A 25,189-nucleotide genomic window follows, 5' to 3' on the forward strand; every position below is an offset into this window, starting at 1 on the left:
ACCGGGGGCGTGGCTTTTTTTAAAAATAAAAACAAATCTTTTTCTTAAAATTATAATTTTCTTTCTGTTATTGAATTTGTGCTGTGTATTGTAAAAGTTATTAGCATTTTTGAATTATGTTTTTTTGATTGCAGTTTGCAAGAGTTTAGAACAGTTATACATAATCCTCCTTTTAGTTATAATCTACACTTTCTGTATATTGTATAAATACAGAGTTATCATAAAAGAATGGTGCGGTTTCAGTAATTCATAGGAAGATTGTAGGGAAATTTCTAGGTGTTATATTGCTATCCCTAAAAGCCTCCAACCCAAAAGTTTGTTTATCAGCAGTTGTAACCACAACGTCAGTTATTGTATTGTTGCAACAACAATACTCACCGCAACGGTGAGTTTAGCGAGTTACTATGTTCTCGGATAAAGACAAAGCAAAGTGTGTTTTATTGATGGCCGAATTAAAATCCAAAATTGTAGTTCAACGTGCGTTTCGACGTGAATTCGGAAGAGATTCGCCACATAAAAATAACATAACGCGTCGGTTCAAACGATTCGAAGAAACCGGATCGGTTAAGAAACAGAAATCAACCGGCAGACCGAGTGTACCGGACGAAACGGTTCAACTAATTAGACGATCGGCAATTAGAAGTCCTGGGAAGTCCATCCCCCGTCGAAGCGTCGAATTAGGTATTCCAAAATCAACAGTTCACAAAGTTTTACGTAAAAAACTGAAATTACACGCTTATAAAATCCAGATACTGCAGGAATTGAAATCCGATGATGGTGTAAAATGTTACAATTTCGTTGTTGAAATGTTGAACAGAATAAGTGAAAACGAAACATTTTTAGACGATATAATGTTTACAGACGAAGCTACATTCCACGTGAATGGATGCGTTAACAGACACAATTCACTAATATGGGGCTCTGAAAACCCACACGCAATTATCAAGAAACAACGCGATTCGCCTAAAGTTAATGTTTGGTGTGGTGTGATGAAAAATCGTGTAATAGGGCCTTTCTTCTTTGCTGAAAAAACAATTAATGGAGTCGTGTATCTTGATATGTTAACCGATTATTGCTTTCCTCAGCCGGATGAACTCGAAAACATTCATCGACTTCATTTCCAACAAGAAGGTGCTCCCCCGCACTTCAATGCGTCGGTCACGGATGCTTTGAACGAAAAATTTGGAGATCGATGGATAGGCCGGCAAGGACCCGTACTTGGCCTCCAAGGAGTCCCGACCTGACACCTTGCGATTTTTTCTTGTGTGGGTACATCATAAGCGTTGTTTATACGCAAAAAATTCGCGACCTAAACCGCTTAAAAACCAGGATTAATGAAGCAATGACAACCAATAACGAAGAAATATTAACTATGTTTGGAGAGAAGTTGAGTATCGTTTGGACATTTGTCGAGCGACTAAGGGCGCACATATTGAAATTTATTAATTATGTATAAAAATGTTTGAGACGACAAATTTGAAAAATAAAAAACATAAACTGTAAGTAATTCTGTTTTAATTTAAACCATGTTAAAAACCGCACCATTCTTTTATGATTACTGTATTTATGTTATTTTGTTCCTCTCAAGAACTAGAATTATTGAACTGATTTTTATTGATTGTTGTCAGAAGCCTGTAAAAGTGTCAAGAAAGAGCAAAGTTAGCATCCTGTTTATTGGTGATGTAGATCTTAATTTTTTTTAATTCGACTGAAAATTTAAATTGTTTGTTTCAGTTTAGACAACTGATTTTATTGTAGACGATAATGCAGATAATGTAGATTACAAAGTCAAGATGTACTTTTCATTCTGTAAAAAATACAATCTAAACGTCTCCAAGATACATTCATTTGTGTTAAAAACAGTTCTTCAAATGGAGATGTAGTTTTTAGTGCTGGGAGTATCAGTACAAGTAAGAGTTTGTATACCTTATTTTCAGTTTATTCATTTCTTTGACGTTACTAAGTACTATAGTTTGAGAACATTGTGCCTTTTTTGTTTCTTCATTTTTACTTCACACTCCTTTTACTATTTTTTCATTTATAATGAAGAACTTTTTTGACCAAAATAACTCTTAACAGATTTGATGTATTTTTTCTTCATTCTTTTATATTTTATGGTAATAAATTTTACTTTTCTTTCTTTTTCCTGTTTAGCCTCCGGTAACTACCGTTTAGATAATTCTTCAGAGGATGAATGAGGATGATATGTATTCGAATCGTGGATACGTTCATTGTTGGTTGGATTTCAAATTAACCACTCTCAGGAATGGTTGAACTTTCTTTTTCCTGTTTAGCCTCCGGTAACTACCGATAGATAATACTTCAGAGAATGATATGTGTGAGTGTAAATGAAGTGTAGTCTTGTACATTCTCAGTTCGACCGTTCCTGATTTGTGTGGTTAATTGAAATCCAACCACCAAAGAAAACCGGTATCCACGATCTAGTATTCAAATCCGTGTAAAAATAACTGGCTTTACAAGGACTTGAACGCTGTAACTCTCGACTTCCAAATCAACTGATTTGGGAAAACGCGTTAACCACTAGACCAACCCGGTGGGTTTAATAAATTTTATTGAAAAGCATCTACTGCACCGTACCTCTTCAGTTACATGCTATATACCTTCATCTTTGTCTCCCTGGCAATAAAAACTTCCTGAACTTCTTTTATTTACTAACTTGATATCAACTTAATGTTTGATTCATCAGTGTAGTTAAATTTCTGAAATCCTGGGAAGGTCAATTAAGGGGCAAATTGTTTCTTATGGGGTTTGAGCTGGGAAATCGAAAAAAATAGGTCCCAGAACTGTATCTCTCTTAGTTTCTAAGATATCCCATTTAAACGCCAAAAATAGGGTAAAAAAAACATATTTCTTTACGTTTGACGTACAATAACGTTGTTAAATTGACAATAAATCATACATTCTTTAAACATAAATTGTAGAGAATTTAATTATAAGAAGATTGATGTAAATAATGTTGACAAAAATTAATAAAATTTTAAACAAGTCGATTTTTATTAACAACAAAACCGATGCAAACTTGCAAAAAAAGAAAACAGATGTGTCTAGTAGGTACAATAATTTTAGACCTACAGAAAACAAGTTGGCAACACTGATTTTTTCATCAAAATTTGTTTAAATACTACTAACTGTTGTCAGTTAGTTGTGGTAATGTGTTAAATAACTTTTCGCTGATCAATCGTGTTTGCAGTATTACGTCGAATTCTTACCGTAAAAATTTCAGAAAACTGTTAAGAAGTGTAATTTTGTATTTTGCATAAAAAACAAGTCTGTTAAAAAAAGTGAAATTCTGTTTAGTTTTGTTTCGAAAAATGCCGCGTATCTTCACTAACGTCGAATATGCCGACATGATTTTCACATATGGATTTTGCAACGGAAGTGCTGCGGCAGCGGTTACGGAATATCGACATAATTATCTTTTCATTTTCCTGTTTACCCTCCGGTAACTACCGTTTAGATAATTCTTCAGAGGATGAATGAGGATGATATGTATGAGTGTAAATGAAGTGTAGTCTTGTACAGTCTCAGTTCGACCATTCCTGAGATGTGTGATTAATTTAAACCCAATTACCAAAGAACACCGTTACCCACGATCTAGTATTCAAATCCGTTTAAAAATAACTGGCTTAACTAGGACTTGAACGCTGGAACTCTCGACTTCCAAATCAGCTGATTTGGGAAGACGCGTTAACCACTAGACCAACCCGGCGGGTGACATAGTTATCCTGGTCGTGTTGTACCAAATCGTAAGGTATTTATTACAATTTTTAATAATCTTCGTGAGAACGGTACACTTCCCAGCGCTCATATTTCATCTGAACGACAAGCAAATCTTGCTGATGAAGGTGAAAACATTCAGCAGATGGTTCAACGTAGTCCAGTAACGAGCACACGATTAATTGCAACACGGCTCGATATTTCACAAAGTAGAATATGGAGGACATTAAATAATAATGGATTGTATCCTTTTCATATTCAGAAAGTGCAGCATCTCCAGCATGGTGAGTACGCCAGCCGGCTGCGGTTTTCTCAACGGGTTGGTAGGAATCAACATTTAATTGCATTTATACTATTTTCGGATGAAGCTACATTCACTCGTAACGGAATAAACAACACACGGAATGCGCATCGGTGGTCTGAAGAAAACCCACATGCTACAGTGGAAAAAAATTTCCAGCAACGATTTTCAGTGAATGTTTGGTGCGGTATCATAGACTACCAATTAATCGGTCCTTTCATACTACAACATCGGGTCACAGGGAGAAATTATCTGGAATTTTTACGTAATGAATTTATTATATCGCCGGAAAATATCCCCTTAGCAAAACAAATTGAAATGTATTACCAACTTGATAGAGCTCCTACACATTTAACATTTCTTTTTTTGTAACATTTTCTTCTAAGTTTTCGTCGGTTTTGTTGTTAATAAAAGTCGACATGTTTAAAATTTTATTTCTTTTTTGTTGTCATTATTTACATCAATCTTCTTATAATTAAATTCTCTACAATTTACGTTTAAAAAATGTATGATTTATCGCCAATTTAACAACGTTATTGTACGTCAAACGTAAACAAATGTGTTTTTTGACCCTATTTTTGACGTTTTACATGGGATATCTTAGAAAATAGGAGAGATACAGTTCTGGGACCTATTTTTTCGATTTCCCAGCTCAAACCCCATAAGAAACAATTAAATTTGCCCCTTAATTGACCTTCCCAGAATTTCAGAAAGCCTTAATTTACCCGGAGGAACTGAAACTCGGGCGAAATCTTTCACCCTGAATAACTCGCTAACGAAGCGTTTTCGGACCTATGTTTATATGAACTTTTTTCTTATTTTTAGCCTCTAGAATGAGTTGTCAAAGTATTGCCTTATCCTCCTGAATCACTCTGTATATGATATTAGTCGATTACTTTTCTTCATGAAATTTCTCCTGAGCTTGAGCCAGTTTGCTTTGGACCCTTCTTCAGGGGATTGACATGGTTTACAGATGTATAATGAACTACTGATGTATCAGTACTTTTACTTTTCATATTATTCGTAAAGTTAAACTCCTAAAATAATTAACTTATTCAATCTGGTTAATAGCAGTAGCCATTATAAAGGCAACATTAGTTAAAAGAATGCCACTCTGTCACTACAATAATGCCTCCTATTCCTTGAACTAATCAAAGTTTGAATCAAGGAGTATAATTTTTAAAACCCACCACAATCTGCTCTCATATCTCATTTAATTAATCGTTTTATTTTTTTCATTTTCTACTCGGGTTTTTGTTCTAGCACGATGATCAGCATTTCCTCCAAATCATTTTTAAATAGAACAATTACATATGTATAATTATAAATTATACATTAATTTATAGTTTTGAAAAATAAACACTTTATATAAAGTTAATTCTAAACTGTATATTAATTTTTATTACAGTAATAGCATTAGTGATTTTTCAGAACATTATAAATCGGTCTGTTAAAAAGTAATTATAACCCTGTTAATATTCAGTATGAATTTTTGTATTATAAGAAGGCCAAAGCCTCCCGGTGTTACTTGCAATTCTTTTTACATGCCACAATTGCTTGGCTCTGCTATCAGATTCATCTTAAAACTGTATCGATCTTAATTACATTTTTATGCTTATACTGTAACAGCACATTATGAAAATCTTATTTAACCTTTCTAGCTTAACTGTTTTGCTCCCTTGTAAACAAAAAGGAAACCTTAAATTTAATTTGACTAATCTGTTTAACTTAAAATCTTACCTGTCTAATATACTTTTTGTGAAAAGATCATTGTACCTGAATTAGTGGGAAGATTTTTTGACGGTTAGGTTAATTATTATAAATGACAATGTAAACCGTTATGTCCCTTTCTCGCAGGCAGAAAACTAATGCTAAAATTGTTCTGTTGTTTGGCCCGATTTTTTTTTTCACCTTCCCTGATGACTCAATATTCAGTATCGGACGAGTCAAAGATAACCTTAATTAATTTTAAACTACAACTTCCTAACCTATTATTTAGTTTAAAGTTATTTATTGTTGGGGAAGGAAAGGAACTCTGCAATGGAGTAAAGAAAAAAGTTTACCCTTTTCATAAAAGTGCATGTGTAATCACTGTTATTAATGTCATCAGTAGTTTCTCCATGAATATCGGTCTTAGGTTCATTAAAATAATGTTCCTTTATATCCTTTCTTATATTACAATTACAAGTGTCTATTTCTTTTAAAATCTGTCTGCTTACATTAATTATTTGTAAATAATAATGGAGCAATCATTACTATAAGAACTTTTTCTAGATTTTATTTAGGTTATAATCTCTAAATCTATTTCAGTATTATATGTGAAATCCATTTTAAACATCTCTTAGCAATTTATCATCACCAAGCTGAAATAAAATATTTTACTTTATGGTTTTGCAAAGTTAATCTACATACTCATTTCAAGAAATGTTACGATAAATCATTACACATAAGAACTTCATATAGTAATGCCAGAACAGACCATTCAAATACACCACAAAAAGTTTGTACCACATTCAGGTATCGTTCCCTGTCATTGCGGTTCACTGTCGTGGAATTTCCATCTTACAAAAAAATAAGCTCCGATCACTCAACAGTTGTATACTGTTTGGTCTCAAGGGTACATTACATCATCTTGTCATGGGTTTCTTGATTGTTTTCTGTTTTTTAATTGTGGCATTTTGTTTGTTTACAAGGCCCCCAAAGAAAGTGAAATTGCCTCTTGTCACTAAAGATGATTTCCTTTGAAAAATCATCGTTTGTATTTTTTCTCGATTAAAACCAATCAACAAACTGTTTCTGTTGAAATGATAAGGTGGATTCAATTATCCAGTTGACTGAATTTTGTAATCTTACATAAAAACATCTTTCACGAGAATTCACAGCAACTAACTTCTTGTAATTCTCAACTATTGTGAACGACAACAAATGGATCTTGTTGCATTCACATTAACACTTTCACACGCAATGGCAATGCTCCACAAACCGATTAGAATGAGAGGGTAAAGTCTTTAATGTTTGCTGTCAAGGTAGATCCTGTATAACACGCCCTTGAGGGTGTCAGTTGTTTCTACTCCCCAAGGAGGCCATGCCGACCCAGCTATGCTGTTCCTGACAGCACCCTCCCAGTGGCTGGGTCTTGAACTTTTAATAAGCGTGTGCCACTAATCCGGGGTCCCCAGACTGGGTCTCGGTCTTTCTTTTTCCCACCTAAGGACCCCAGGAGTCCCCGTTCAATCACTGAAGGTAGTATGCTAGAGCATCCCACCCCTCCTGAATGGGGCTGTCCTCCCTGCCCTAACACTAACACCCCTATCTTCCACTTCTTCCAGGGTCTTCTTTCGGTTGTACTGACTATTGACCAGTTCTGTTCACCGTGAAGCATTGCCTCCACTATTATCTGCGGTAACCTCTCCCAACTGTGTCCGCATCATCATCCTGTCTTCCTCCCACCTTGGGCACTGGAAGACAGTGTGTTCTGCGGTATCCTGCTCTCCACAATACAAGCAGCTTTCAGATGACCGTCTCTTCCTGCCATATAGGTTAAAGCTACCATGCCCCGATAACAATTGGGTTAGCACAAATGTAAGTTCCCCGTGCTCACGTCTGAGATAAGGCCTGATATCTGGTATTAACCTCTTCGTCCAGTCCATTTCTCCTGCCAGTGCTCTGTCGTCCCCTTCCTGGCCATACTCTTTGTTATTCCTTCTCTTTTCCGAACCTCGTTCTTCCGCCAAGAACTCCATAGGGGGAGCGAGGCAATCACCAGGACTGGCTGTAGAGACCGTACGGTAAGCCCTAGCAACACCGATTGCCAGTCGGCACTGCAGCTCCGCAAGCCTCCGAACGGCCACTTCGTCCATAACGCCCTCCTCCACACTGACACGGCATACAAGGCAACGGGCCGAGCCACCACTGCCAGCACCCTCCTTTTTGATGAGCTCGGCTCAATTTTGGTCATGAGCCTTGAGACAGTCGACACTGTTCTACCTGCCTTGTCGACTGCCTCCCTGACATGATCTTGAAAGGCTCTCCGGCTTTCAAGCCAAACCCCCAGGTATTTGGCTCTACTGACCGGCTCGATAACGACCCCCCCCCCCCTTACCTGTAGCCTGATAGGGAAGAGTCGCCTTCTCCCGACTCCCAGCAGCTTCGTTTTTTCTGCAGCGAGGCTAATGCCGTGGCCCGCCAACCATCTGTTGAACAATGGAATAGCTCGTTCACCTTTCCAGATGATCTTTTCTTTTGTTCAGGCGACTAATACCATGGAGACCTCATCGGCAGTACCGGTAATCGAAACTTCCTCAGGATACCGCAACCTGAGGACCCATCATATGCTAGGTTCCACATGATCGGTCCAATTATCGAACTCTGCGGGACACCGCGCTCCATACTAGTTGTAACCTCTTTACCTTCTGCATGACCAATTATCTTCCTGCTAATAAAACAGTCGTAAAGGACTCGCACCAGATATGGGCTGATATCGCTCTGAATCAACTCATCCATGATGCACCCGAACGGCAGTGAGTTGATTGCATTCTTGACATCCAACATCACCACCGCAGGGATGCACCTCGTTCTCCAAGAACCCGCTGCAGCCTGATCAACAATCTTCATCACCCTAGCTATGGCATCCTCCGTTGTCCACACTCTCCTGAATCCATATTGTCATTCACTAAGGCCTCCTTTCCGTTCTACTTCATCTCGGAGACGCTCCGCCAACAGCCTCTCGAAGAGTTTGCTTAGATAACTTAACAGGCAAAGAGGTCGGTATCCGACTGGGCCTCCCGCCTTTCCTTCACCTTTTCTCCAACCTTTCTCAGTAGAAACACCCTGGCCTCCTTCCATTATGGTGGCAAACAACCATCCAGGAGTACTTGGTTAAAGGCCGCCAGCAGTTGGTCCGCAGCAAATTCCACCGTTGCAGCCACAACCTTGTTAGTAACCCGGTCGAGGCTCCTTTTAGCTTTCAGCCTCCCTTCCGCCTGTCGCAGCTCGCCAATACAGGGATATCCACTGCAGTTATCTCTCTATAGATGAGTCAGTCACCTCTAAGGAACAAAACACCAATTTGTTCCTAAGAACCTCCTCGGCAAGAATGGGTAACGTCTTCTACCAAATCTACCAATTACAATTTGGAAGGCGTCACCCCATATGTTGTTCTCCAACATGTCCAGGAGCTCTCCTGTATTTCACTCCTGTAAGCGCTCCTTTTTTCGGCCAGTTCCTTTCTGCATGAGAGGATGTCCTCACGATATCACCTTCTCCTGGCCCGTTCCAGCTGTCTCCTGGCCGTAATACAGCACCTTCTCGCATCCGCAACCCGAACAGTCCACCAATATACATCTTTCTTTGCGGACTTGTATGGTCCAGTGACTCTTCTGTTGTTTTTGATACCGCCTTCGTCAGGGTGCTGGGGGGAGATATTTTTCAGATGACAAGGGCGCTCTTTCACCAACTTCTTAAGCCTGGCTAGGCCCTCTTTCGGACATAATCTCCTGTTATCAGCCACCATGCTACAAGACAAACCGTCCCCAATTTCAGACCAAACAAAGAAATGGTCGCTCAATGACTTCTCTTCACCACTCATCTCCACGATCCCTCTCCCAATCTCGGCGAGACAAACGTGACATCCACAAACGAGCATCTGTTTACCATCACTAGGGTAGGTGCTGTCCATTATTGATCACCACCAAACCCAACTCGTCTGTGACATGAGTATGTTATGTTCAAGTTTTTTTTTAAAGTAATTAATTTATATAAGCTTAAAATTTGTTAGGAATACATTGTGGAAGTTTTGTTACTTATGAAAAACATCCAGCATGACTGTATTTGAAACAGGATCTTCCAGTTAAGTGCAATCATTAAGTGATTGTTTTGTAAAACAAAAGTACACTAGCAGCTTTTAAAATCGTTGTATTTATCCATAACAGCATAATATTCATTAAAATAGCTCTTCATTTCAGCAGTGTATTGACCTGATTTAATTATTAGAAAGTAAAATGGACTATGAAAATCAACCAAGTAGCTGTGTTATACATGTGCCATTCATTCCATATCCACTAAAATGTGCAAGAGGTTATACCTTTCAGTTTCAGAAAACTTATATTAAAAAAAAAGAATAATTTTTATTTTGTTTGTGAATTACAAAAGTTATAACAATTATAGGAAAATATGTTGTTAAGTTATTCATTTTGTTACTTTTATTTCTAATATAATATTATTACTAGTATTTTAATTTTATAATACAATATAGAAAACACAGAATATTTTAATTTTAGCTTGCGTTTAAAGGTCAACCTATGTTTATTCAATTAAGTATTTAGTCCTGAAATCTTAAATTTCACACTGGAATTTACATTTATCTTAAATTATAGTCTGTACTTTTTGCCTTGTATCAGTAGTACGCATTGTTCACAGATGGTTTATGTCTTTTGTACTACAGTATTATACTGTGTAAAGATAGATATGAAACATTAGTATAACTCTGAATTAGATTTCTTAATTAATAAATTTATTTTAGTATATTAACCCGATTCTGATAGAGAACAATAAATATCAACTAACATTTAAATGGGTTACTACAGCTGCTTGTGTTGCAAATAAAAGGCCTAAATATGTTTCTCGAGACTGTATATTGAACACAAAAAATTACAGGTACCTACTCAAATTCTATTTGTTGTAACTATTTTATTTTGGTTAAAGTTAGTTAATAAATACAGATTATAGTGGAAATGGTGAAGGGGCTTATAATACACATAAAAATAATAAATGTATGAGTGGCGGTGGTGGAGGGGTGATTTGGGGGTTGAAAAATTTTCTAATACAGAAGTTGTAGATCATGCAAAATTCTGCAGTATTTTTTAGAGGTCACTTTTTAACACGACCTAGAAATTTCTGAGAAATATGTGAAATTTTTTTTTGTTTTATTTTTCATTTCTGCAAAAATAATTTAATTTTGACGGAAGTTGGTGAAAGTATACCTTTCTGTGTCTTAAATAACCACAACTCTTTTTGACATCAACTTTAGACGACATCAACTTTAAATAAGTTATTTCAATCGGTCTAATATAACCAACTGTAAGAAAAAATGATTGAAATATTAAAACAATGGATCAATTGTTCTTAAACTCTAATTAGTGGTCATTAATCAGCATTGACGTGATCATTGGTTTTTTTTAATAGTTAACTGTAGTTATGGAATGTTGAAATTAACAAAGCAGAAAGAACAAAGAGAAACCACACTTTTTATGTACAATTTTCCATAGTTCCTACGTATATTTTTCAAACAAATCATGACTTGAAGAACAATTATGTAGAAAAGAAGAAATTTTAATTCAGTTTAAAACTCAACCTTTTCTACATAGGGATAATAACTATGCCAGAATTAATTTTTCTTTCATAATGCAAATTGTGGAAGTTTTTTAAACTAATTATGGTTAATTTCTTTTTAAAATTTTTCTGTATAAATATATAATTTATAATTTCTTGGTCTTTTATTAGTCCTTGTAATTTTTCTTTGCTCTTTGTGGGCTCTTATCTCTATCTTAATTTTATTTATCTCATCACTTTAAGTGAGTAAAAGATTAAGAAATTGTCACAAGAAATCTTGTATTTCAAGAAATAAAAAAATAATTATTGTTAAATACTTACTTGTACTGAAATTATTTATTGTTTTATTCCGTTTTTCACTTTAATATATTTTATTAATAGTTAATATTTATTTAATATTATATTATTTTATTAATAGTAGAAGGAAGATTAAAGAAAAACAAACTGACATACTTGGCATTTATAGACCTAGAAAAGGCATTCGATAACGTAAACTGGAATAAAATGTTCAGCATTTAAAAAAAAATTAGGGTTCACATACAGAGGTAGAAGAACAATTGCTAACATGTACAGGAACCAAACAGCAACAGTAATAATTGAAGAAAATGAGAAAGAAGCCGTAATAAGAAAGGTAGTCCGACTAGGATGTTACCTATCCCCATTACTTTTTAATCTTTACATGGAATTAGCAGTTAATAATGTTAAAGAACAATTTAGATTCGGAGTAACAGTACAAGGTAAAAAGATAAAGATGCTACGATTTGCTGATGATATAGTAATTCTAGCCGAGAGTAAAAAGGATTTAGAAGAAACAATGAACGGCATAGATGAAGTCCTACGCAAGAACTATCGCATGAAAATAAACAAGAACAAAACAAAAGTAATGAAATGTAGTAGAAATAACAAAGATGGACCACTGAATGTGAAAATAGGAGGAGAAAAGATTACAGAGGTAAAAGAATTTTGTTATTTGGGAAGTAGAATTACTAAAGATGGACGAAGTAGGAGCAATATAAAATGCCGAATAGCACAAGCTAAACAAGCCTTCAGTAAGAAATATAATTTGTTTACGTCAAAAATTAATTTAAATGTCAGGAAAAGATTTTTGAAAGTGTATGTTTGGAGTGTCGCTTTATATGGAAGTGAAACTTGGACAATCGGAGTATCTGAGAAGAAAAGATTAGAAGCTTTTGAAGTGTGGTGCTATAGGAGAATGTTAAAAATCAAATGGGTGGATAAAGTGACAAATGAAGTGGTATTGCGGCAAATAGATGAAGAAAGAAGCATTTGGAAAAATATAGTTTAAAGAAGAGACAGACTTATAGGCCACATACTAAGGCATCCTGGAATAGTCGCTTTAATATTGGAAGGACAGGTAGAAGGGAAAAATTGTGTAGGCAGGCCACGTTTGGAATATGTAAAACAAATTTTTAGGGATGTAGGATGTAGAGGGTATACTGAAATGAAACGACTAGCACTAGATAGGGAATATTGGAGAGCTGCATCAAACCAGTCATTTGACTGGTTTGATGCAGCTCTCCAAGTCTTGATCTCAGTCTGTGGCTTTCTTGGACCATAAATCCTTCTTAAAATTCTTCCATCTTAAGTAGATTTTCTACTCCAGTTATATTTGTAGTTTCCACACCGTACAATATTTCTGGTCTTGCAGCTGCACTATAATGTTTTCCTCAATTTTACATTTAATGAAGGTGTGTTTTTTTTTGTAGCAGATATTTTAGAAAGTGCAGAAAGTTTAGTTCTAATTTGTGTCAGTCTATCTGTTCTATTTCTACTAATTTTTTCTCAAAGATATTTAAAATGACCCGTGATCTTAATTTTGTCATACTTTATTTCTATTATCTTTTTGGTTTATATACTGGCACTTGTCATCATTTCTGTCTTTGTAAAGGAGATCTGCAAGCCTGTTTTTCTTCAGCTACTTCTTTCAGTAATCGGTTGATTACTTCTTGTTCTGATTCTGCAAAGAGTGCAAAGTAATCCCAAAAAACTAGACATTTAATCTTGACATTCTGATTCTTTGTTCCTGTTTTTGAACTTGAATCATTATTTTCCCAGAATGTCTCCTGACTTTATGTAAAACCAAGTTGAAAAGCATTGGTAAAAGACCTTCACTTTGTCTTAGTCCTGTTTTTATTTGGAGTGATTTCCTGACTTCACCTAGAAACTTGATTTTAGATTTAATGTAGGTTAAAGCGAGTTTAATTAAATGTATGATTTTTTGCTCAAATTTGTATTCTTTTAATGTGTCAAATATGGTTTCTGTATCTACTGAATTGTAAGCCTTTTGAAAATCATTGAATAAAAAAAGATGTCTTTTGGCCTTGTGTTGTAATATTTTAATATCATTTTTAGGCTTAGAATTTGTTCTGTACAAGATCTATTTCTTCTGCATCTACCTTGATATTCATCAAACTTTGTGTTGATGTGCGGTTCAGGTTTCTTAAGAAGTAGTTTGGAGAATATTTTATATGTGACAGGTAATAGTGAGATTCCTCTATCGTTATTAACTTCAGTTTTTTAGCCTTTTTTATATAATGGATTAATTAATGCGACAAGCCAATCATCTGGAATCTTTTCTTCTGTCCAAATTTTCTGGAAGAGTTTGATTGTTTCTGTTGGGAATTTCTTATCTGCAAGATTCCATAATTCTGTGATTTTACCATCCTCACCTGATGTTTTATTGTTTTTGAGCAACCTGATCACATTTTTAATGTCTTACTTGTCTGGTGAATTAAAGTAAGGATTCTGTGTTGTGAAGCTTAAGTTCAGTTTTTCTTTGGGGTTTTCACAGTTTAATAACTTTTCAAAATATTCAACCAGGATCTCACAATTTTCCTTGTTGTTCAAGGCTAGTATGCCATTTTCTGTTTTAAAGTTAAAACTTTGAGATGAGTAACCATTGAGTTTATTCTTAAATGTTCTGTAAAATAGTCTTGAAGTTTTCGTCCATTTCTGTTATTTGTTCTTTCATGAGTTTTCTTCTAATTTTCCTTAGTGTTTGGTGTGTTATTTTTTCATAATTTTTGGGCTTAATCTAGATTTTCTTGAGTTTTGTTATTCCATTTTTTCCAGGCTAGAAGCCTTTTTAATTGCATTTCAGATGCATTACCACCAGGTTGTTTTGTGAAAGTTTAATGGTGCAATTTCTTGGACAGGTTTAATTAAATTTTGAGTGACTTCATTCCAATTTTTATTTGTATTTAGTTTATTTTAAAATTCTGTCATCTTTTCATTTAAAAGTGTTTGTTATTAGTTTTGGGGATTTTGACATTAGTATGAAATTCATCTTGATTTAGGAGAGATCTGAGGTTACATTTATGTCTTTCCTGACCTTGTCATTTTGAATTTCTTTGTGGCAGTTTTGAGAGATGGTTACATGATAAAGTTAAAATTTGTTGACATGATTTTGAAATTTAGGTGTTCACAGAATTTGACTAATCTTTCACCATGCTCGTTTGTTCTTGTGTGAGCTGGATGTTTACCAATTATGTTAGAAAATTTGGTATTAATGTAGTAGTAGTCGATTTACCTCTGTAGTTAGTTAGTTCTTAGATGGCGCCACTGAAATGATACATTTAAATAAGAAAATAAGTAAATAAAATTATGAATGTAATTAACCAAACTTAACCCACACTTACTTCGCTCGCTAACCTTCACTTGCTAGTCAAAGTAAGTGAGCAAAGCGAGCTTAGGTTAATTTGGTTAGATTATATTTATAATTTTATATATTTAATTTTTTATTTCAATATAGCGTTTCAGTGGCTCCATCTAAGAACTACCTAACTACAGTGGTAGATTGCCTACTACATTAATACCGAAAATTTTCTTTCAGAGCAAAGTTGAGCATTGAAATCTCCTAGCAAAATTTTCACTTGATTTACTGGGATTTTGAAGATTTCTTCCCAGAATTCTTTGTCAGATTTTCTTTGTGTATCTTTTATTTAATGATTTGATGGTCAGAAGTGATAATCTTGCATTTACACTTTTGAAGTCAATGACCGAGTCTAAATTTTTTTGTTGACCATAAAAGGTGTTCCAAGATGTGAAATGTTTTTCATTGTGCTTTTGCCAACTTTTCTCTTAAAAATTCTGTCAGATTCAAAAGTGTCTTCATCTAAGAATCTGGTTTCTTGAAGTGCAAGTATGGAGATATTTAGCGTGTGTAGTTCTGTGGTTAAGTTTTCTGACTTTGATTAAAGAGTTAATATTATGTTCCAAAAAAATACTTTTTTTTATTTTTATATTTGTAAAGGTTCTTTGAATGCTCCAATTCACCTTTTAGCTTCATACTGACAGACACCCTGGAATCCAATCGTCTGACTTTGTCTTTAGGGTAATTCATTTTGTAAGAAGTTATAATTCAGGATATTAATGTTTTTGATGGTTGGACAGAATCCAATGTAATACAATTAAGTTCCCTCGTAATACAATTAAGGTTTGAGCCCTCTAGTGCTCAAGGAATTAATTATTATTAAGCTTAAGGAATTATTATTTATTCCTTGAGCTCAAGGAATTATTTTATAGACTAAAATAGGATGGAAAGAAAAGGGCGTTTTTAAAAATGTTGAAAGAAAGCGGCTTAGTAAGGATATATTATACATAAAAAAATAAATAAATAGAGGAAAGAACAAGAAATAATAAAAAAATATTAAGTGATTAATAAACAGGGATTTCAAAACTGTGAGTAGTAGTCAAAAAAGAGATGAATTTATTACTAGCCAATTGTGTAAAATTTCAAATCTGCTTGCTTCTCATCATGAACTGACTCTAATCTATGTATGCAACTGTTGAACTCTTGTTCATTGTCAGCGCATTCCTCTTAGACATATGTATATCCCATGAGAGTCAGTCTTCTCACTACAGCGTGTTTCATAACTGTAACTGTTTGACAAAATAAATTCATTTTACTATTTCTGACTGTGATAAAATGAAAGCCCTCTAATGAAATGAAGATTTTAATAGTATTTTTAGAATAACAGTAAGAAATAAAAATAATTTTTATCATTTTACACAGTGTAATTAATATTTTTCATTATTAAGAGTGTGATTCAATAATTAAAGAGACAAGTAACTAAGGAGGCAAAACAGTTAATAAGAAGATTATGACACTTTCAGAACAATAAGCTGGTAACCCTGTGATGACGTTTGATAAGCTGATTGAGTAAAATTAGTTTATTTATAGCCTTAAAAAATATCATTTTACAATTGCAAGACCTGTTTGCAAATTATTTGAACAACAAGCAATGATTCAGTTTTTGCTTTTGTTCTCCAGCTTTTGTTCAGTTAGCATTTGTTCTCTTATAACCAAATGTTATGGACAAAGTTGTATGAATCTCAGAAATGTTTATAGGTGAGAAGAAAAGTTTAAAGACAGTCTAACTTCAATGAATGACGACCACATACTGGACATTCAATTGAAGTTTCAATCCTGTGTTTGAAACTCACATGAACACTCATTGTAAACAATCTGTAGTCTCAATGTAATTGTAATCTGTTAGTCTTTTTGGATGAAAGTGTTCATGTAAGTTTCAAGCACTGGAATTGAAACTCCCTTGGATCTCGATTCAAAGGTATTATTTTGCTTTACAATAACCTCTGGCCTCAGTGGCTGAGTTACTTAAACAAATTGCATTGCGAAGTATTACCTCACTTTCCATACAGTTCTGACTCAGCTCCATCAGATTTCTATTTGTTTTGTCCACTCAAGGAGGCATTATATGGTAAGAAGTTTAATAACAATGATAACGTAAAGAAAATGTGCTGAATTGGTTCCAACATCAAAGCAAAGATTTCTTTGCAGTAGGCATAAGTAAGCTGATTCAGAGACAGGATAAATGTATCAATGTTGCTGAGATTATGAAGCTGAAAAAAAGTAACATTAATAGAATAAATCATTCTAGCTCCAAAACAATTTGTATCTTTAATTATTGATAGACCCTCATTATTATTTATTTATTTTTCATTTATATATATATATATATATATATATATATATATATATATATACATACACACACACACGTGTAATATCTAACAGTCTTCTAATTATGATTGTTTATGTTTAACAATCAAAATAATAACAATCATCTAGTTTTAAATATTAAGTAAAATTTTTATAAATGATTTGAGAAATTGTTTGTTTCTAACTTAGGTTGCATAAACAAAATTAGTTTATTTAAATAAACAATGAAACTTTCTGTTAGATCTCCTTATAAAACTTTGTGTACTATAAGCTTAGTGTAAAAAATTGAATTGTATTTGTAACAGTGATGCCATTTTGTCAATTCTAAAATTGCAAATTTTTTAATTTTATTGATGTAATTACTATAAATGTAATGTGAATTTAATTTACTTTTTTTTTGTAGACAATTCTTGATAGCGTTGGTTGTTCACCTCATTGTTCAGTTTTAATGGATTCTGTGAAAGATAGTCATTTCATATGTAGAAATGATGTAAGTCATATTAAATTGAATATTATTTGTACATTATATATGTAGATAAAAGTAAAGTTTTTCCATTCAGCATGCCAATGAAGGATAAGCAGATTTATATTTTTTTAATTAGACTTGTATGCTAGTAGTTATTGAAATATTTTTATTAAACTTATAACCACAATACCTTAATAAAACCCATAAATTATGTATGACATTGTAGGTATCTATCACAAAAATATAATGCTGGAGATTACATATTTTGCCTCTTGTTATTGCTTATATTTCTAAAATTAAGTTTTAATTTTAAGGTTTGATGTGATTGCTAGTTGCTTGTTGCTTGTTGATACAAAAGACATTATCTTTCCTGCCATGGGTAATAATGTATTTCATTTCTGTATCCTCATTTGAAAGAAATTGATTTTACTTCTGGACTTTTTCTTACATTTTGTTTGTCTGTTAATGAATCTGCAGAAATAATGTATTCCTTCATCAATATCTTACATGTACTTAAAATTTGGTTAGTCTTGTTTTGCCAGTTTAGATTAAAGTTTTAATGTTCAGTTATATTAGCTGTTAAGAATTAATAATTTACTTAGTTAAGATTCAGTTTCATTCACTAAGTGTACCATTGTGGTTCTTTTTTAAAAATGTGTTTTGTATGATACTCACTTCTTAAAATACTAAGTGTTTTTATAATTTAAGTATAATTTTTTTTTAAAATCATCTTAGTTAATCCTGGAAGATATATAATACTGTTAAAATAATGTCCAGTACTATTTTTAATAAAAAATTTGAGAAAAAATGTAATGTACACACTTAATAGCAAAAAAATTTACTAATTAAAAAAAATTGTAACCATTTATTAGATGAATGTTAATTTTCAAAACTGTCTAGTTCAGTGTTTCCTTGAAAGATCCAGATAGTTTTTATTTTTATGTACATTTTGAACTTCCACTAATTATTTTAAGTTAATTTGCAATACTTACAGGTATCAGACTATTTGAAAAAAGATTGCTACACTGAAATCTTTGTTACTTCTTATTAGATTTATTTTGAATGTATAGAAGGAGTTGACAGTTTGATAGTAATGAGAGACTGGAATGTGATAGTATGAAGACAACAAGAGGAAGTAGAATGCATGCATGTAAAACAAAGTGAAAGTGCAACTAAAGTTTCAAAATTTTGCATAAATAATGCGAATAACATTGGAATATAACAGTTTTCAATGAACAGTGGAAGCCATCCCTAAAGAGTTATTTTGGAAATTTGTTGCTTGACTGAACTGTTCAGTTATGGTATATGGTAGGCATTAGCTTACAGCAGTTGTTCCTAAAGTGTGTGCCTTGATTCCCAGAAGCTGCAACTTCCTTATAGGAGCACCATGAAATATTATACAATTTTCCTTATTTTATTTCTATTTTCAATTGTATGCAACATCTAGCCAAGCTGACACAAACCACTTAGTTATTGTTTGCAAAAGCAAACTGTAAGTGATTACTAGATGATACGATAGTAGTCCCTTGATTGTTTTAGTAGGTTTCTCTAATTTTCAGGTACTTTTTGTTCATATATAAATAAATGTTGGTTTGTTTTAATTTTAAATTAGTTTTTGGAGATTGTATCAGTTGAATATTGTGGTAAAGCCAAATGAAGTTTTTGAAATATTTTTTCTAATGCATTTTTGAAAATGAATTTGTTTTTATTAAACTGCAATAAGCAGTGTGAGAATGAAAATGAAGGGAGCAGATCATCAACCAGTGACAAGAGTGTGAAGCGTAAAATCAAAAATATGATGACAGCTATTTGGATTGTGGCTCTATTTCAAATGTAATCACTGGCAAAAAGAGGTCACTATATGTTTTGTGTATGAAAATTTTGGCATCTGAATGCAAGCATCAATTAAATTGAAACACCATTTAGAATCCATTCTTTCTTTTTTTTTTGTCTTCAGTCATTTGACTGGTTTGGTGCAGCTCTCCAAGATTCCCTCTCTAGTGCTAGTTGTTTCATTTCAGTATACCCTCTACATCCTACATCCCTAACAATTTGTTTTACATATTCCAAACATGGCCTGCCTACACAATTATTCCTTCTACCTGTCCTTCCAATATTAAAGCGACTATTCCAGGATGCCTTAGTATGTGGCCTACAAGTCTGTCTCTTCTTTTAACTATATTTTTCCAAATGCTTCTTTCTTCATCTATTTGCCGCACACCTCTTCATTTGTCACTTTATCCACCCATCTGATTTTTAACATTCTCCTATAGCATCTCATTTCAAAAGCTTCTAATCTTTTATCCTCAGATAATCTGATCGTCCAAGTTATATAAGCGACACTCCAAACATATACTTTCAAAAATCTTTTCCTGACATTTAAATTAATTTTTGATGTAAACAAATTATATTTCTGACTGAAGGCTTGTTTTGGCTGTGCTATTTGGCTTTTTATATCGCTCCTACTTCGTCCATCTTTAGTAATTCTACTTCACAAATAACAAAATTCTTCTACCTCCATAATCTTTTCTCCTCCTATTTTCACATTCAGTGGTCCATCTTTGTTATTTCTACTAGATTTCATTACTATTGTTTTGTTCTTGTTTATTTTCATGCGCTAGTTCTTGCATAGGACTTCATCCATGCCATTCATTGTTTCTTCTAAATCCTTTTTACGCCCAGCTAGAATTACTATATCATCAGCAAATCGTAGCATCTTTATCTTTTCACCTTGTACTGTTACTCCAAATCTAAGTTGTTCTTTAACATCATTAACTGCTAGTTCCATGTAAAGATTAAAAAGTAATGGAGACAGGGAACACCCTTGTCGGACTCCCTTTCTTATTACGGCTTCTTTCTTATGTTCTTCAATTGTTACTGTTGCTGTTTGGTTCCTGTACATGTTAGCAAATGTTCTTCTATCTCTGTATTTGAACCCTAATTTTTTTATAATGTTGAACATTTTATTCCAGTCTACGTTATCGAATGCCTTTTCTAGGTCTATAAATGCCAAGTATGTCGGTTTGTTTTTCTTTAATCTTCCTTCTACTATTAATCTGAGGCCTAAAATTGGTTCCCTTGTCCCTATACTTTTCCTGAAACCAAATCGGTCTTCTCCTAACACTTCTTCCACTCTCCTCTCAATTCTTCTGTATAGAATTCTAATTAAGATTTTTGATGCATGACTAGTTAAACTAATTGTTCTGTATTCTTCACATTTATCTGCTCCTGCTTTCTTTGGTATCATAACTATAACACTTTTTTTGAAGTCTGACGGAACTTCCCCTTTTTCATAAATATTACACACCAGTTTGTATAATCTATCAATCGCTTCTTCACCTGCACTGCGCAGTAATTCTACAGGTATTCCGTCTATTCCAGGAACCTTTCTGCCATTCAAATCTTTTAATGCTCTCTTAAATTCAGATCTCAGTATTGTTTCTCCCATTTCATCCTCCTCCACTTCCTCTTCTTCCTCTATAACACCATTTTCTAATTCATTTCCTCCGTATACCTCTTCAATATATTCCACCCATCTATCGACTTTACCTTTCGTATTATATATTGGTGTACCATCTTTGTTTAACACATTATTAGATTTTAATTTATGTACCCCAAAATTTTCCTTAACTTTCCTGTATGCCCCGTCTATTTTACCAATGTTCATTTCTCTTTCCAGTTCCTGCTTTCTTTGGTATCATGATAATAACACTCTTTTTGAAGTATGACGGAACTTCTCCTTTTTTGTAAATTTTACACACCAGTTTGTATATCTACTGCTTCCTCATTTGTACTGCGTAGTAATTCTGCAGGTATCCTGTCTATCCCAGGACCTTTTCTGTCATTCATATTTTTTAATGCTCTCTTAAATTCAGATCTCAGTATTGTATCTCCCTTTTCATCCTCTTTGATCTCCTTTTTTTCCTCTATAACACTGGTTTCTAATTCATTTTCTTCATATAACTCTTCAATATATTCCACCCACCTATCGACCTTTTCTTTCCCATTATAAATCGGTTTACCATCTTTGTTTACCACATTATTAGATTTTAATTTATGTACTATAAAACTCTCCTTAACTTTCCTGTATGCTTCGTCTATTTTACCAATGATCATTTCTCTTTCCAGTTCTGAACACTTTTCTTTAATCCACTCTTCTTTCGCTAGTTTGCACTTCCTGTTTATAGTATTTCTTAGTTGTCGATAGTTCCTTTTACTTTCTTCATCACTAGCATTCTTTTATTTTCTACGTTCATCCATCAGCTACAATATATCGTCTGAAACCCAAGGTTTTCTACTAGTTCTCTTATTCCGCCTAAGTTTGCTTCTGCTGATGTAAGGATTTTCTTTTTAACATTCTCCCATTCTTCTGCTTCATTTTCTACCTTATCTTTTTTACTTAGACCTCTTGTGATGTCCTCCTCAAAAATCTTCTTTACCTCTTCTTCCTCAAGCTTCTCTAAATTCCACCGATTCATCTGACATCTTTTCTTCAGGTTTTTAAACCCCAATTTACATTTCATTATCCCTAAATTATGGTCACTATCAATGTCTGCTCCTGGGTAAGTTTTGCAGTCAACGAGTTGATTTCTAAATCTTTGTTTAACCATGATATAATCTATCTGATACTTTGAAATATCGCCTAGCTTTTTCCAAGTGTATATTCTTCTATTATGATTTTTAAACTGGTGTTGGCAATTACTAAATTATACTCTGTGCAAAACTCTATAAGTCGGTCCCCTATTTCATTCCTTTTGCCCAGTCCATATTCACCCACTATATTTCCTTTCTGACCGTTTCCAATGCTTGCATTCCAATCTCCAACTATTATTAAATTTTCATCTCCTTTTATGTATTTAATTGCTTCATCAGTTACTTCGTATACACACTCTACCTCATCATCATCATGGGTGCTTGAAGTCATATAGATGTTAACAATCGTTGTCCGTTTAGGTTTTGATTTTATCCTTATTTACAATGATTCTATCGCTATGCGTTTTGAAATACTCTGCTCTCTTCCTTATCTTCTTGTTCATTATGAAACCTACTCCTGCCTGCCCATTATTTGAAGCTGAGTTAATTATTCTAAAATCACCTGACTAAAAGTCGCCTTCCTCTTCCCACCGAACCTCACTAATTCCTACTACATCCACATTTATCCTATCTATTTCCCTTTTTAAATTTTCTAGCCTACCAACCTTTTTTAAACTTCTAACATTCCACGCTCTGACTCGTAGAATGTTATTTTTTAATTTTCTGGTGACCCCTTCCTTAGGTAGTCCCCACTCGGAGATCCGAACGAGGGCCTAGTTTACCTCCAGAATATTTTACCAAGGAAGGCACCTCCATCATTGCTATATGAAAATGCAGAGAGCCACATTTTCTTGGAAAAAAAGCAGCTGTAGTTTTCCATTGCTTTCAGCTGCGCAGTACTCAGAGGACTGAGTGATGTTGATACGGCCGTTTAAGTCGTCCTGACTCATGCCCCTAACAACTACTGAAAGAGCTGCTGCCCTCTTTCAGGAATCATTCCTTAGTCTGGCTCTCAACAGATACCTCTCCGATATGGTTGCACCTTTGGTTCAGGTATTCTGTATCACTGAGCACTCAAGCCCCCTCACCAACAGCAAGGTCTCATGATTCATAGAGGGGAAGAATCCATTCATCCCAGCATAATTAGTAAATTAAAGACTACCTTAGCAAGAAGCTACATGAGTTAAATCAATAAAAGGGTAGTTTTTGTAAGCAAGTATCAACACTAACCAATGCTTTGCTAGCATCTTACAAGGTAGCAAATAAAATCGCAGAATATTAGAAGCCACATATAATTTCATTCTATACCAGCTGCTATAGATATGGTGAACATTATGATTGGTGAGTTTGCTAGGAAACTACTTTCAAAAATGCCTTTGTCTAATAACACCATCAGCTACAGAATACAACTCATGGTAGAAGACCTCAATGGGCAGTTAATTAAAAAATTAAAAGGGAAGGAATTTGGCTTGTAGCTGAATGAGGTCTCAGATGTTAATAATAATTATAGTCAGTTGATTCGCCATCTATGGTCTATTGATGGTAGTAACATTGCAGAAAACTTCTACAATGCTTTTCTTCTGTAAAAGTAACATTGTTAGTTCGAAGGCTCAAGATGTGTTTGAGATTCTACAAGCTTTTATATCTGAAAACAGACTGGATGGACTAAGTCCTTTTGTTGTGTTATGTGTCTGAACTAATGGTGCTTGTTCTATGTCCAGCTATTACAGAGGATTGCAGGCTTTTATTCAAAGCAGAGCCCCTGAAGCATTGTGAATCTACTACATTATTCATAGGGCACTTACGTCAAAATATCCGATCTAAGTGTATGTAGTGAATAGAAAAATTTATAAAAACCAGGGTACTATACTACACACTATGCTTATACTATACTGTACAACCATTCTTGAGGTTTGTTTAACAATTAGGTAATCTGTTATTGACTTTAAACCCTGCTTTCCTTATCTTATAAGGAATATAAATGAATTCATTTATGAATATAAATATTCATAAAATATTATTATAATATGAATGTTTGTTTGTTTGTCCTGTATGCTTTTCTATACCATTCATCCAATTATGATGAAACTTTGGTAAGTTGTGAGTTAGCTTGGACCCGCTAGGTGGCACTAGGGTTAAGATATTTTGAAATATTGTATTTATGGTCCTATTTGGCTCATATTCAGAGTATATATTAGTTACATGAAAAGAAATATTTTTGCAAAAAAGGAAGGATAAATTTTGTGATGTTCCGTAATGTTCAGTTTTTTAATGTTTTATCAGACTTTCATTTGTGTTCAATTAATATATACGAGGTGCGACAATAAAGTAATGAGACTGATTTTTCTTTGCAAAATGTGGCAACCCTGCAGCTTGCGTAGGCACACCACCTTTGACCTTGGTCTATAAGCTACTTCTAGTCCAAGCGGCACATTGATGCGACTGATCAGTCGTGAGTTGTGCTGTAATAAGTGAACACATGTTTGTGTCTCTCGTCACAGAAATGGAACCGCAAAATATTGCGCAACGGTATGCCATTTCTTTTTGCGTTAAATCGGGTGAAAACGTGACGACAACTTACGGTAAGCTTCAGAAGGCTTTTGGAGAGGAGGTTATGTCAAGAGCTCAAGTTTTTTGGTGGCATAAAATTTTTAGTGAAGGCAGAACGAATGTTGAAGATGAAGACCGCAGTGGACGACCATCAACCTCACGGATAGATGTCAACTTGACCAGGGTTTGTGAAATCGTACGATCTGATCGAAGATTATCCGTGAAAATGATTACAGAAGAACTCAACATCAATCGAGAAACGGCTCGTCTAATATTAACTGAAGATCTT

The 25,189-nt window shown here is 34.0% G+C and overlaps 1 protein-coding gene across 1 annotated transcript in view; it reads left to right on the forward strand.

Moving 5' to 3' along the window:
* Positions 1–8,301: 8,301 nt before the first annotated feature.
* The window catches only part of LOC142327858 (vacuolar protein sorting-associated protein 11 homolog), an 81,486-nt gene continuing 64,598 nt past the window's right edge, over positions 8,302–25,189 (forward strand). Inside the window, exons 1-2 of the mRNA XM_075371211.1 lie at positions 8,302–8,325; positions 17,755–17,841. Coding sequence (XP_075227326.1) covers positions 8,302–8,325; positions 17,755–17,841 — 111 coding nt within the window. The remainder of the gene's footprint in view (positions 8,326–17,754; positions 17,842–25,189) is intronic.

The sequence above is a fragment of the Lycorma delicatula genome, chromosome 7 (genome assembly GCF_047948215.1).
Source record: "Lycorma delicatula isolate Av1 chromosome 7, ASM4794821v1, whole genome shotgun sequence".
NCBI lineage: Eukaryota > Metazoa > Arthropoda > Insecta > Hemiptera > Fulgoridae > Lycorma > Lycorma delicatula.